The 12,415-nt window shown below is 54.7% G+C and overlaps 1 protein-coding gene and 1 long non-coding RNA gene across 4 annotated transcripts; one reads left to right on the forward strand and one right to left on the reverse strand.

Annotated features, from left to right (window-relative positions):
* Window positions 1-721: 721 nt before the first annotated feature.
* On the reverse strand, window positions 722-8,837 carry BIRC5 (baculoviral IAP repeat containing 5). 2 transcript variants are annotated; one of them, XM_059149241.1, is made up of 4 exons: window positions 8,639-8,835; window positions 7,755-7,864; window positions 6,237-6,354; window positions 960-1,201 (listed from the first exon to the last, which is right to left on the reverse strand). In XM_059149241.1, the coding sequence occupies exons 1-4, from the start codon at window positions 8,747-8,749 to the stop codon at window positions 1,112-1,114; spliced, it is 429 nt and encodes a 142-aa protein (XP_059005224.1). In that variant the 5' UTR covers window positions 8,750-8,835; the 3' UTR covers window positions 960-1,111. The 2 variants fall into 2 exon arrangements, with proteins under 2 accessions (XP_059005223.1, XP_059005224.1); XM_059149240.1 differs by lacking the exon at window positions 6,237-6,354 and having other exon boundaries at window positions 722-1,201; window positions 8,639-8,837.
* Window positions 8,838-8,920: 83 nt separating this feature from the next.
* On the forward strand, window positions 8,921-12,338 carry LOC131817072 (uncharacterized). 2 transcript variants are annotated; one of them, XR_009348309.1, is made up of 3 exons: window positions 8,921-9,043; window positions 9,327-9,615; window positions 10,147-12,338. It is a non-coding gene; the product is annotated as an uncharacterized LOC131817072 (long non-coding RNA). The 2 variants fall into 2 exon arrangements; XR_009348310.1 differs by having other exon boundaries at window positions 9,545-9,615.
* The last annotated feature ends 77 nt before the right edge of the window (window positions 12,339-12,415 follow it).

Genomic DNA, 12,415 nt, shown 5'->3' on the forward strand with positions numbered 1-12,415 from the left:
TACAAAAAATTCCCTCTAAAAGACATTTCCAGTGCACTTTTTAGATTAATCGATCCCTCTGTCCTCCTAGACGGGGGTTCGCAGGAGAAGCACAGGTGCCTCACCGGCCACCTAACCCGCGTGGGGAGAGGGAAGTAGCCACCTGCAGAGCGCTGGGAGCCTGAGACCAGGAACCCCTTCCGCGGGTCTCCCTGCCCAGGCCTGCCTGCCCCACCGCGTCACAGCTCATTCAGAGCAAGGAGCCAGGCCTCTGGAAAGGGCACTGGCATTAAGGACCTTTTCGTTATGTTAGAGATGTGACAACCCTGCCATGGGCCCGTGGTACGCGCTGGAGGGACGCACGGTCGGCTGACCTCCGAGCCAGAGGCTGGCTTTGCTGTCAAGACATCGGGCCTCCTCCACCCCACCCCGCCACGGGGGCTCCGCGCCGGAAGGGCTCTGGCACACCTGGGGGCCCAAGGCAGCCCGGGGTTGGATTCCTAGCTCCCCTGTGAAAATTCCAAAACGACAAGACAGGCAAGGAAGCGCACGCTCAGCACCTCAGAGCCCCGGCAGGGATGGCGTTCTGACTGCTCTGCTCCGGAAGGCGGGAGGCCTCTGTACCAGAGCCGACGGGGAGAGGACCGCTGCAGGCCCTGGACATACCCAAGTGAGACAGTGTAGCGCGGACACAAGAAATGCGCACCGTAAGTTCAGATCATCAGACAAATAAAATCTGAAATGGCGTCCTTAATTCTCTATTTGTGCAGCCGCAACAGACCCATGATTACGTTCAGGCATCAAAGCTCAGGCCGCGCAGCCAGCTGCCAGCCTGAAGCCGACGCTGCGCCGTGGGAGGGCTCCGCGGCCAGAACACGCTGCTCACCCTCTCACCCCCAGGAGCCCAGGAACCAACGGCACAAAAACTACCAAAGAAAAATGAGAGAATCGGTTCCTGGACTCAGCGGCCCGAAGAGAAGCGGCCCCGGCACTGCTTTCAAGAAAAAAGCAAAAGTCTAGCTTAAATATTCTAATTTCAAATCGTGGATGTTCCTGTTTCCTAAGGCGCTGGGCAGGGTCCCGGCAGGGTGCGCGCCCCACGCGGGGAGCAGCTCGCCCGGCGGCGGCGGGGTCACTCCGTGGCGGCCAGCTGCTCGATGGCACAGCGCACTCTCTTTGCCGTCTCTTCGAATTCTTTCTGCTTACTGTTGGTTTCCTTTGCCTGGAAATAAAGAAGAGGCACATGAAACCGAGCTGAGAGCTTCCCCATCACACCCTGTAGATAAGACCAACGTGGAAAGAACAAGGCGACATTGACTGAGCCCCTAACAAATCAGGCGCTGGGTTAGGGCGGAGAACGCCCTCCCCCTGCTATTTGGGGCTGAATATCCCGACTCACGAGCCCCCTACCTCAGCTACTTCCTAATAATCATAAAAGAAAATACTCCGCAACCTTCGTGCCCTGAGCACCATTTCACCTGCTTCACACACGCGCACTGCTTTCTCGCTCGGCTCCCCATGAGGCAGGGGTCACCACCATCCGCGCTCTACCATGACGAGGACCACACTGCCCCCAGAGGTGTGCAGGTGGCCCAGCTAGGCTCTGGCACATTCCTAATCTTAACCACCGCCCACACTGCTTCAGAAGCTCCCCCAGCTCAGGCCCAGAGCCCCCTCCTGTCCACGCAGACACTGCCGAGCCTCGGCTTTCTCTCCTGAAACAGAAGAGTCTTCTGCTTCCCGCAGCCGACACTGCCTTCTGACCTGTCTGTCCCGCTCAGTGCTCCGGCCGGGACAAATGCCAGATCCCATCAGCAGATCCAGGAACCTCTCTGCCAACCCTCATGTGTGTTCTCCTGGATTTCTCTGACACGTTAAAAAGCTAACAGACCTTTATTAAGTTTGTTTTCTAATTAGAGGCTTACTTTAAAAAATCACTTTTCATTAAGTATTTCTGTGTATCTTAATTTTGCTGCCATGTATAGGGCTTACTTAAAATTATTAATTAAAAGAAAAATTAATAAAATAATAAATTGACACGAAAAAGAGAACGGCATCGGACAATTAGTGGTGTGCCCTGTAACGGACAACCCTGCAACCCGAGTGCCTCGTCTCTATGAATATGGAAAGACGACCGTGGTCTTTTTGTTTTTTAATCTGCGCGCCCACCATGGCACGTAAACTCCCAACCATGAGATTAAAGGTTGCATGGCCCATCAACTGAGCCAGGCAGGGGCCCTGACGATGGCCTTTTAAAATATATTATTTTATTTTTTTCTTCTCTTTCAATAAAGCTTAAATTAATTAAGTCCTGATGTACACGGCTGTACAACATGGACGTCAATACCTCCATTTTAAACGCTTTTTTAAAAGATGTATTTATTTTAGGAAGCGAGATAAAGTGCACATGCGTGTGTGTGACCAGGGGGAGGGACAGAGGGGGAGGGAGGGGAATCCCCCGAAGGCTCCCCGCTGACCACAGAGCCCAACTCGGGGCTTGATCCCACAACCCTGAGATCATGGCCTGAGTCAAAATCAAGAGCGAGACACTCAACCAACTGAGCCACCCAGGTGCCCCTCTAATTTCTTAATAAAGGTGGATTGAAGGAAAAATCAGAAACTCATGGGGCACCGCCGCGTGGCTCAGTAGGTCAAGCATCTGACGCTTCATTTCCGCTCAGGACATGATCTCAGGGTCGCAAGACTGAGCCCCACATCGGGCTCCACACTCCGCGAGGAGTCTGCTCGGGATTCTCCCTCTTCCTCTGCCCCTCCCACTCTCTCCTTAAAATAAATAAATAAATCTTCAAAAACCCCGGAAACTCGCTATTAAAAACATAGTGTTCACTGAGCAGAAGTTTACCATCTGGAGCGTCAGTGTCTCCTTCTTCCTCCTGGGCTTCTTTCTCCCTCATCACTAGCGTCCACAGACGCAGGTCTGCTTGCTCCCATTCAGGTCATTCCCTGAACTAGTTTATTTTCTTTTCGTTTTAAAAAATATTTTATTTATTTTTTTGACAGAGAGAGACACAGCGAGAGAGAGAACAGAAGCAGGGGGAGGGGAGAAGGAGAAGCAGGCTCCCCACTGAGCAGGAGCCTGATGTGGGGCTCGATCCCAGGACCCTGGGATCATGACCTGAGCCAAAGGCAGAGGCTTAACGACTGAGCCCCCCAGGCGCCCCTGAACTGGTTTATTTTCTAACTGGTTCTAATTTACTTCCTTTTCCTCAAAAGGTAGAGGTGGCGATGCAGCAGCAGGAATGTCCTGAGCAGGGAGCACGCTCCCAGCCTAGAGGCCGTCCAGTGGGGCAGCACACCTTCCGGCGTCAGGCCCCTGGCGGGCGGCTCCCTCAGCGATCCTGTCACACGGACGAGCAGCGGCACCTCCCGTGGGAGTCTGGGGCCTCAGACACCCGCGGCATCACAGCAAACATCTGTGCCTCGTCTCCAGGATCTGCTCACCCGACACAGTTATCTCAACTGTCCAATAAACGACTACCTTAAACCACATGCTGCGACCACAGAGCTGACTTTCCGATTGAACACGCCAGCCCCCCAACCGTACTGACCCTCACAGAACAGACGAGGTCTGCGTGCCAGCCCACACTCAGGAGTGACATGCCCTCGACTGCCCACCTGGGGGCTCCAGGGCAAAGCAGACAGACCTCTGGTTATGCCAGTTCCCTGCATGTGGCTCTGACCCCAGACATGACCATCTGTTCACATGGGCAAGTGCACGGGGACACGAGGGGACCCGAGTTTTACCTTAGTGATAATTATTTGCAGCAGATCTTACAGTCAGCTGGTACTCTAGAACAGCGTGTCCCACAGGATCCTTTGCAACAACAAAACTATTCTGTTATCTGTGCCATGCAGCATTGCAGCAAGTGGCCACGTCCCTCCACTGGGCAGGTAGAACACTGTGTGACCAGAGCACGGAAACCTGCCCTCTACAGAGTCTTTGTCATCAAAGCCATGCCCAGTGACGGCCACAGGGCTGGCAAGCACAGTTCCGCAACATCACAACAGTACAGTGAGGGCCCCAGGCTCACAAACTCCCTGTTGTGTAAGTTGTGTAAACTGATTATGGAAAGTATGAGCAGCATACGCTTTTTAGTCTTTTTTAAAATACAGAAATTTAAAAATTATCTGAAGGAAACACAGTAAACAGTGGTGACCACCACTTAGCCCTTAGCATAGCATGGAGCTTTTGAGTCTCCCTCCTGAAAGTTTGCATTGTTTTGTGATTAAACAAAGCAACAGCAACAAAGGCATCCTTTTGAAGTATCTTGGGTTCTGGGGCGCCTGGGTGGCTCAGGAGTTTAAGTGTCTGCCTTGGGCTCAGGTCGTGATCCCAGGGTCCTGCTCAGCGGGGAGTCGGCGTCTCCCTCTGCCCCTCCCCCTGCTGGTGCTCGACTACTCGCTCTCTCAAATAAATAAGAATCTTAAAAAAAAAAATTTAAGCTTCCTGTATTCTGACTTGGGGAGAACAGGAACAGTTGCACAATGAAAGCAAAACATTTTCTTCCCATCCCCCACTTTTCTCACTTGCCTGTTTACCCTGCTCTGGCGTGGCCCCACCGCTGTTCCCGCAGATGGTGGCGACCTGGTGGGCTTCCTGCTCCAGTGAGTCACCTCTCCCCACAGGCACCTGGCTCTGCCCACCAGACCATGGGGCCTAGAAGCAGTGGGTCACTCACTGTATTGGAGCTGTGCTGTCACAACAACCTTCTCTCTTTGTTGCAACACCGAACAACCTTTGTCTTTTTCAGCGCACAAGCCACAGTCTGGCTTCAGCCTCTCCCTGGGCTATACATCGATCCCCCTTCTGTTTGCTGGGGCACAGATTTCTCACCACTGTCCCCTAAGTAAACAGGCTGGTCTCTCATCTAGAATGGGCTTGGCAAACTGTGGCCCATGGGACACAGCCTGTTTCTCAGTCATTGGGTTACAAATGGTTTTCACATTTTTAAACAGTTGTGAAAACAAGAACAACAGAATCATATCTACTAGAGGGCGCCTGGGCGGCTCAGTTGTTTGAGTGTCTGCCTTCGGCTCAGGTCATGATCCCAGGATCCTGGAATCGAGTCCCACATGGGGTTCCCTGCTCAGTGGGGAGCCTGCTTCTCCCTCTGCCCCTTCCCTCTGCTCATGCTCTCTCACTCTATATAAATAAAATCTTAAAAAAAAAAAAAAAAAGGAATAAAGAAAGAGTATCTGACAGAAACCTGCAGCCCATGAAGGCTAAAATACTGACTGCCAGGGGCACCCTGCGGAGGCTGTGCTGACCCTGACCTAGAAGTCTCTCCCTGGCCCGCTTCCCGCCCTGCGGTTCTCAAGGCCCCACTGTGCAAACACTCTTCCACAACATGCTACACTGACTGCCAAGTTCTTCCACTTTCCTAACAAAAAATTTGGTATTCAGCATTTATCCTATATTAGACAGAACTATTTCATAATCATCTCTAAAAAGGAACATAAATTTTCAACCAGAAAAGGGTCTCAGAAATCACGGGGATCTGTCTTCCGCATGCAACCAAGACCAGCCTGACCTCATGGAGTCCGTGAGTGGCAGGGACAGAACCAGGATGTCCACTCCCAGCCCAGTGCTTTGCTACAAGGATAGCAAACACCCAAACATTTATTCTCTGTAATTTTGTCAGACTTAGCAGATAAAAATAGGGATGCCCAGTAAATTGAAACTTCACAAACTTTACAAAAACAAGTAACTTTTTTAGAATACATCCACACCAAACACGAACTATACCTGAAATTCAGGTTTAACTGGGAGCCGACTTTCCCTACCACCCTGGCTGCCTGGTACCCATCCCGCTGTGGACCCTCAGCCTCACCCCTCCTCTCCCCCGATAACCCAGGATGCCTGATCCCAAGGTCCAGTTGGACTGGAGCCTCTTCTTCCCAATACCCATGACGCCCCTTCCCCGACATGCTACTACGTGCCCCCAAACCCTCTGCCCCAGCATGCCCACACCCAAACACACAACATGTAAATGGCCTCCCACCCAGACTGTCACTGAAGGCCGGACGCCAGCCTGACCACCACCGCCCACCACCAGAGGACCTCGTACTAAACACATCTTCCAAGAGGGAACAACCCCAAGACCACATTCCAGGACAGATGGCTCCGAGGGGCTTAACACTGCTTTGCGAGGAAAACAAAGCCGCTCCGGGGCGAGGGCGCAGAACTCAGTGCTCAGCGGGGTTGGCCCTTGGGTCTCGCTCTGGCTAATACGTACAATTTTGTTCTTGGCTCTCTCTTTGTCCAGTTTCAAAAATTCACTGAGGGTTAATTCTTCGAACTGCTTCTTGACAGAAAGGAAAGCACAACCAGACGAATGCTTCTTGTGCTCCTCTCTAAAAAATCAATATGGGACCAGAGAAAAGTCAGGGGAAGGGAGAAGAGCGAGCGTGTCAGCAACACCCAGCTCCCGGCTCCCAGACGTGCCTCCCTCTGCTCGCTCAAGTTCGCAGGGCCACGGCTGGGTCCCAGGCACGCTCCCACAGCCCACGCCCGGCCTGCCCTCTCTCGGGGCATCTCCCACTGCGCTTAGGGCTGAGGGGATTTTTCTGGAGTCCTGCAGCAATTAGCAGGAAAAGTGGTACAGAAGGGCAGGGGCAGCACACCTCAAGTCCCTCTAAAACCCTCGAGGAAGGAACTGTGTGAAGTAATCTCCCCCATTTCCCTGGAATTGTTACAGGATCTGCTCGCGGGCCAGGCTTCTCCGGGGAACTCCCCGGCCTCACTGTCTGCCCTGCGAATTACCACTGCGTAGAGGACAGCAGTGTGAGCAGAACAGCACCGGAATGAACACACAGCCGCACCAAGCCCCAGAGGACAGCCGATAGGATGGACGTCTGAACGTGCTCTGGCACTGAGAAATTCACTCCCAGGATCACAAGGGGTACTCCCTCGGCGATCCCGGCACGCGCACCGTGCCAGCCCAGTCAAGAATGGGTCACGAGGGCACCTGGTGGCTTAGTCGGCTGAGCATCCCGGGATCGGGCCCCGCATCGGGCTCCCTGCCCAGTGGGGAGCCTGCTTCTCCCTCTCCCTCTGCCTGCCACTGCCCCTGCTTCTGCTCTCTCCCTGTCAAGGGAATACATAAAATATTAAAAAAAAAAAAAAAAAAAGAGAGAGAGACTGGGTCACAAGAGCAAGCACATCAGGGAAAAGCAACTCTCTTCTGGCCAAGAAGAGACGGCGTGGGGGATTCTCTACAGGAAATACTAACGCTGTGGCCACAACAGGGTGTGAACGGGGGCAAAAGCCAGAGAAGGAGGTGGGGTCTCATGCCGGACAGCCATCAGGGTCCGTGCCAACACACACACGGAATTAAAAGAAACGGCTCTAGATGCCTTAAAGAACAAACCCCCAAACGCCGCCCGGGTACCCCTTGGGAGTGTCTTCTCTGGCGTGAGTGGCAGCTCCGGGACACTTCAGATCTGAAGACTCCAGCTGGGAAAGCACCCGACACCCGCTCAACCCGCAGGCTCCACTCCCCCACGGGCCAGACCCGACAGGCGTCAAGGACAGTCCTCCAAGAACGTCGGGCCAAGTCGGGTCGGAAGAGGCCTAAGCGCCGCTGGGCACCGGCACAGAAATCCGTCCCTTGGCCGTCACAGGGGCACAACTCGAGCTGCAAAAGCCGCAGCCGCTCCCTCACCGAGTGTCTGGGACATTCGCATGGTTTTCTCGGGCCCAGCTCCCAGCGGGGCGCCCTGGAAGCCCAGCGAGGCTGGCCTGGGGGACTTACATAGGGTCATCATCCGGCTCCCAGCCTTCCAGCTCCTTGAAGCAGAAGAAGCACTGGGCCAAGTCGGGCTCGTTCTCAGTGGGACAGTGGATGAAGCCGGCCTCGGCCATCTGCAGGGGAGAGCGGAGGCTCAGGCCCCGCCAGGAGCTCTAGGATCCCAGAGCCCAGGAAGGGAGGGGTCGCCCCAGCCGGGAGCCCACAGGGGGCGGGGTCGTCTGGGGGTCCAGCTGCCAGTAGCGGGAGGTCGCCCGGAGACCCACGGAGGAAGGGGTCCAGGAGCCCGTGGCGGGAGGTCACCCCGGCCGGGCCTCCACAGCTGGAGGGGGTCGCCCCGGGCCGGGAGCCCACAGCGGGCGGGGTCATCTGGGGGTCCAGGAGCCCGTAGCGGGAGGTAGCCCCGGCCGGGAGCCCACTGAGGGAAGGGGTCACCCCGGACCCGGGAGCCCACCGCTGGAGGGGTCGTCCCAGGGTCTGGCAGCCCACGGGGAGAGGGGGGCCCGGGAGCCACCGAGGGCGGGGTCTTCTGGGGGTCCAGGAGCCCGCAGCAGAGGGGTCGCCCCGGCCGGGAGCCCACAGCGGGCGGGGTCATCTGGGGGCGCAGGAGCCCGTAGCGGGAGGTCGCCCCGGCCGGGCCCCCACAGCTGGAGGGGGTCACCCCGGGCCCGGGAGCCCACCGCTGGAGGGGTCGTCCCGGGGTCTGGCAGCCCACGGGGAGAGGGGGGCCCGGGAGCCCACCGAGGGAGGGGTCGCTCAGGATCCGGGAGCCCACGGGGGCAGGGGCTTCACGGGGCCGGGAGCCCACGGCCGGACCCGGTCACCCCGGGGCCGCGTCAGGGCTCTGGGGAGGGGCGGGCCTGGGGCCCAGGGAGGCCAGGCGGACTCACCCGCTCCGGGGTGCAGGCGCAGCCCTCCAGGAACGGCCAGTTCTTGAACGTAGAGACGCGGTGGTCCTTGAGGTAGAGCTGCCAGGCGGGGGGCAACGACGAAGCGCCCATCCCGCCGCCGCAGGCGCCGAGCGCCGACTCGATTCAAATCCGGCGGTTGGCGGCCGGCGCGGGGCAGGTCGGGAACGCGCTGCCCCACCGCGCTGCGCCCGCGGCATTCTGGGAAGGCAAGGCTGGGCGGCGCGGGGTGTGCTGGGAGTTGTAGTCCTCCCGCCGCGCGGCTCCGCTGCTCGCGGCGCACCGAGCGCGCCCCCTCGCTCCCGCCCCTTCCCATACTCAGCGTTTCCCCGACGGCGTACGAAGACTGGTGGGAAGAGGCGTTGAGGCTGCTCTGACGTCCCCGGGGTGAGTTCAAGGAGTGGCCGCCGTCGAGCACACTTACGTTAAGCCTGTGCTCATTAAACACTCCCCTTTCCCATAAGATTCTGTAACAGGTATTTAATTCATAGATCAGCTTTCGGCTGTATCAAATTTTACCGAGAACAGCTTCTGCCATTTTGATTCTTCTGCATTATTTGTGCCAAGTTCCTACTCTCTAGGGTCCCATTTTTAACATCTATATACAGTAGCCAGAAGCCCCCTGAGGCTGGTGTCCGTGCTGGCCCTTGTTAGTTTTGTGCATTTCCAGCGGCTGCGGTCCTCGAGGGCTGGGTGAGCCGCTTCGCGCGCAGTGACTTCCCAGCGGAAAGGACGAGAAAACGGAGCAATCTCGCGGAACAGCGGGGAGGACACAGGGACAGAGACCCACCCGGAGGTGGGAGGGGGGCAGCCTGTATCGGGCCTGTGCCTGCTAAATACCCTGGTCAAGGTCTCCCTGGTTAACCTGAGCTAACCCCCACCCCCCAGACTTCTGGTCTTCTCACCCCACTGAGCCGAAGCAGACTTTTTGATCTTTGCACTTGCAAGAATGCAGAAAGGTATGTGCTTGTTTTAACTTGTATCTCTCAGATTAAAAGACGGATCAAGTCTTGCTTGTGAATGGCCCATTCCTATCTTTACCTACTTAGCTGTTTGGTTATTGACATTTTTCGTATTGTCTGGTGAATTTTTATACAAAAGGCACTTAACCTCATTCCTCTTGTCTTCCTCGACCTTGGCCCGGTTTGTTGTTTTTTGGACTTTGTGGTGTATTTTTTCTTCTTTCTTTCTAAGATTTTATTTATTTGGCAGAGAGACAGAGATCGCAAGTAGGCAGAGAGGCAGGCAGAGAGAGAGGGGGAAGCTGGCTCCCTGTGGAGCAGAGAGCCCGATGCAGGGCTCAATCCCAGGACCCTGATACCATGACCTGAGCAGAGGCTTAATCCACTGAGCCACCCAAGTGCCCCTGTTTGCCAAGATCTGGCCAGCTGACTCTACACTGTTTGGTAGCAGCTTTGAACGAAGGCAGGTTTGAGACACCACTTTTTTTTTTTTTTTTAAGATTTTATTTCTTTATTTAACACACACAGCACAAGCCAGGGGGAGCAGTAGGTGGAGGAAGAGCGAGAAGCAGACTCCCCGCTGAGCAGGGAGCCCAATGCAAGGCTGGATCCCAGGACCCGGAGATCACGACCTGAGCCGAAGACAGAGGCTTCACCAACTGAGCCACCCAGGTGCCCCTGAAACACCACTTTTGTCACTTCGTAAACACCCCCATGTGCTGGGACCCATCTCTGGGGTCTCTCTCAGTCTCAGTTCTGCCCGTGGGTCTGTCTCCCTGTTCCTGCTCCAGCTGGATTTTTTTTAACAGATGAATAAATGAAGACCCAGAGTCGCTGGTAGAGTCCGGAAAGGGCAGGGAGTGAAACCAACGCCAGGAAGAGAGCCTGGAGCAGCTCCCGGGTGCTCGGCAGCCACAGACGGCAGCCGTCGCCCCCACCTGCTCCACAGAGTCAGAAAGGAGAATTCTAGAGGGCTTCAAGGCCACACAAAAGCTTCAGGAGAGCTTGAAGGACTAAGAGCCAGAGACAGAATTCTAAGTCCCTGAGGGCATCACTGACCTCACAGACCTGGGGTGGGGGCTTGGAGGGAGGCAGTAATGACAATTGTGGGAGAGAAAGGGCAGGACAGAGAGGATGGGTGAGGCTGACCTCAGGGCAAACGCCCCCCTTCCCTCCTCAAAGTGGTGTCCCAGCAACGGCAAATCCCGCAGCCTACAGGGAAAACTGTGTGTCCTCCATCTGTGTCAGGAACAGGGTGTTCTGAAGTCACTTCCCGAGCTGCAGGGGTGGCTGAGTGGCACCTCTCACATCCGTGGGCCAGAAATAAGAGGACTTCTCAATGCTCCAACCCCACGCAGGCTGCTGGCTTCCATTCTTTCAATGTCACAACATTTTGGAAACCACTTCTTTTTTAGTTAAATAGGATCCACAGCCATCGTGAGGCTTGAACTCACAACCTTGAGATTAAGAATCCCATGCTTAGGGGCGCCTGGGTGGCTCAGTGAGTTAAGCCGCTGCCTTCGGCTCGGGTCGTGGTCTCAGGGTCCTGGGATCGAGCCCCGCATCGGGCTCTCTGCTCTGCGGGAAGACTGCTTCCTCCTCTCTCTCCCTCTCTGCCTGCCTGTCTGCCTACTTGTGATCTCTGTCTGTCAAATAAATAAAATCTTAAAAAAAAAAAAGAATACCATGCTTAGGGGCGCCTGGGTGGTGCCCTTGTTGGGTGTCTACCTTCGGCTCAGGTCATGATCCCAGGGTCCTGGGATCGAGCCCCACATCGGGCTCCCTGCTCTCTGGGAAGCTCGCTTCTCCCTCTCCCACTCCCCCTGCTTGTGTTCCCTCTCTTGCTGTGTCAATCTCTGTCAAATAAATAAAAAAAGAATCTTAAAAAAAAAGAATCCCATGCTCTACCACACTCTACTGACTGAGCCAGCCAGGTGCCCCTGGAAACTTTTTATTGTATCATTTTATTATTATGATGATTACTACTAAAGATTTTATTTTTAAGTAATCGCTACACCCAAGGAGGGGCTTGAATTTACAACCCTGAGATCAATAGTTGCATGTTCTGCTGACTAAGCCAGCCAAGTGCCTCTTTACTGTATCGTTTTAAATTACAGAAAGCTTACAAGAACGGTACAAGGAATACTGATGTGTACTCTATCCAGATTTTCTGTTTACATGACGCATGTACATATAGAGAGAAAATAGAATATATATATATATAGTATGTGTATAGATGCATATTTTTTTTAAGATTTTATTTATTTATTTGAGAGAGAGAGACAGTGAGAGAGAGCATGAGCGAGGAGAAGGTGAGAGGGAGAAGCAGACTCCCCATGCAGCTGGGAGCCCAATGCGGGACTTGATCCCGGGACTCCGGGATCATGACCTGAGCCAAAGGCAGTCGTCCAACCAACTGAGCCACCCAGGCGTCCCTATATGCATATTTTTTATCTGAGCAATTTAAGAGTAAGGTGAAGGCATTTTGCCTCTTTACCCCTACCTACTTCATCTTTCATATAATCACAGCGGAATTGTCAAAATCAGGGAATTTAACATTATTTTTATATTTTAACATTATCTTGGGGCGCCTGGGTGGCTCAGTGGGTTAAAGCCTCTGCTTCAGCTCAGGTCATGGTCTCAGGGTCCTGGGATCGAGTCCCGCATCGGGCTCGCTGCTCAGCAGGGGGCCTGCTTCCCTCTCCCTCTCTCTCTCTCTCTCTCTGCCTGCCTCTCCGTCTGCTTGTGATCTCTGTCTGTCAAATAAATAAATAAAATCTTAAAAAAAAAAAAAAAG

This window comes from Mustela lutreola, chromosome 15, assembly GCF_030435805.1.
Source record: "Mustela lutreola isolate mMusLut2 chromosome 15, mMusLut2.pri, whole genome shotgun sequence".
NCBI classification, from domain to species: domain Eukaryota; kingdom Metazoa; phylum Chordata; class Mammalia; order Carnivora; family Mustelidae; genus Mustela; species Mustela lutreola.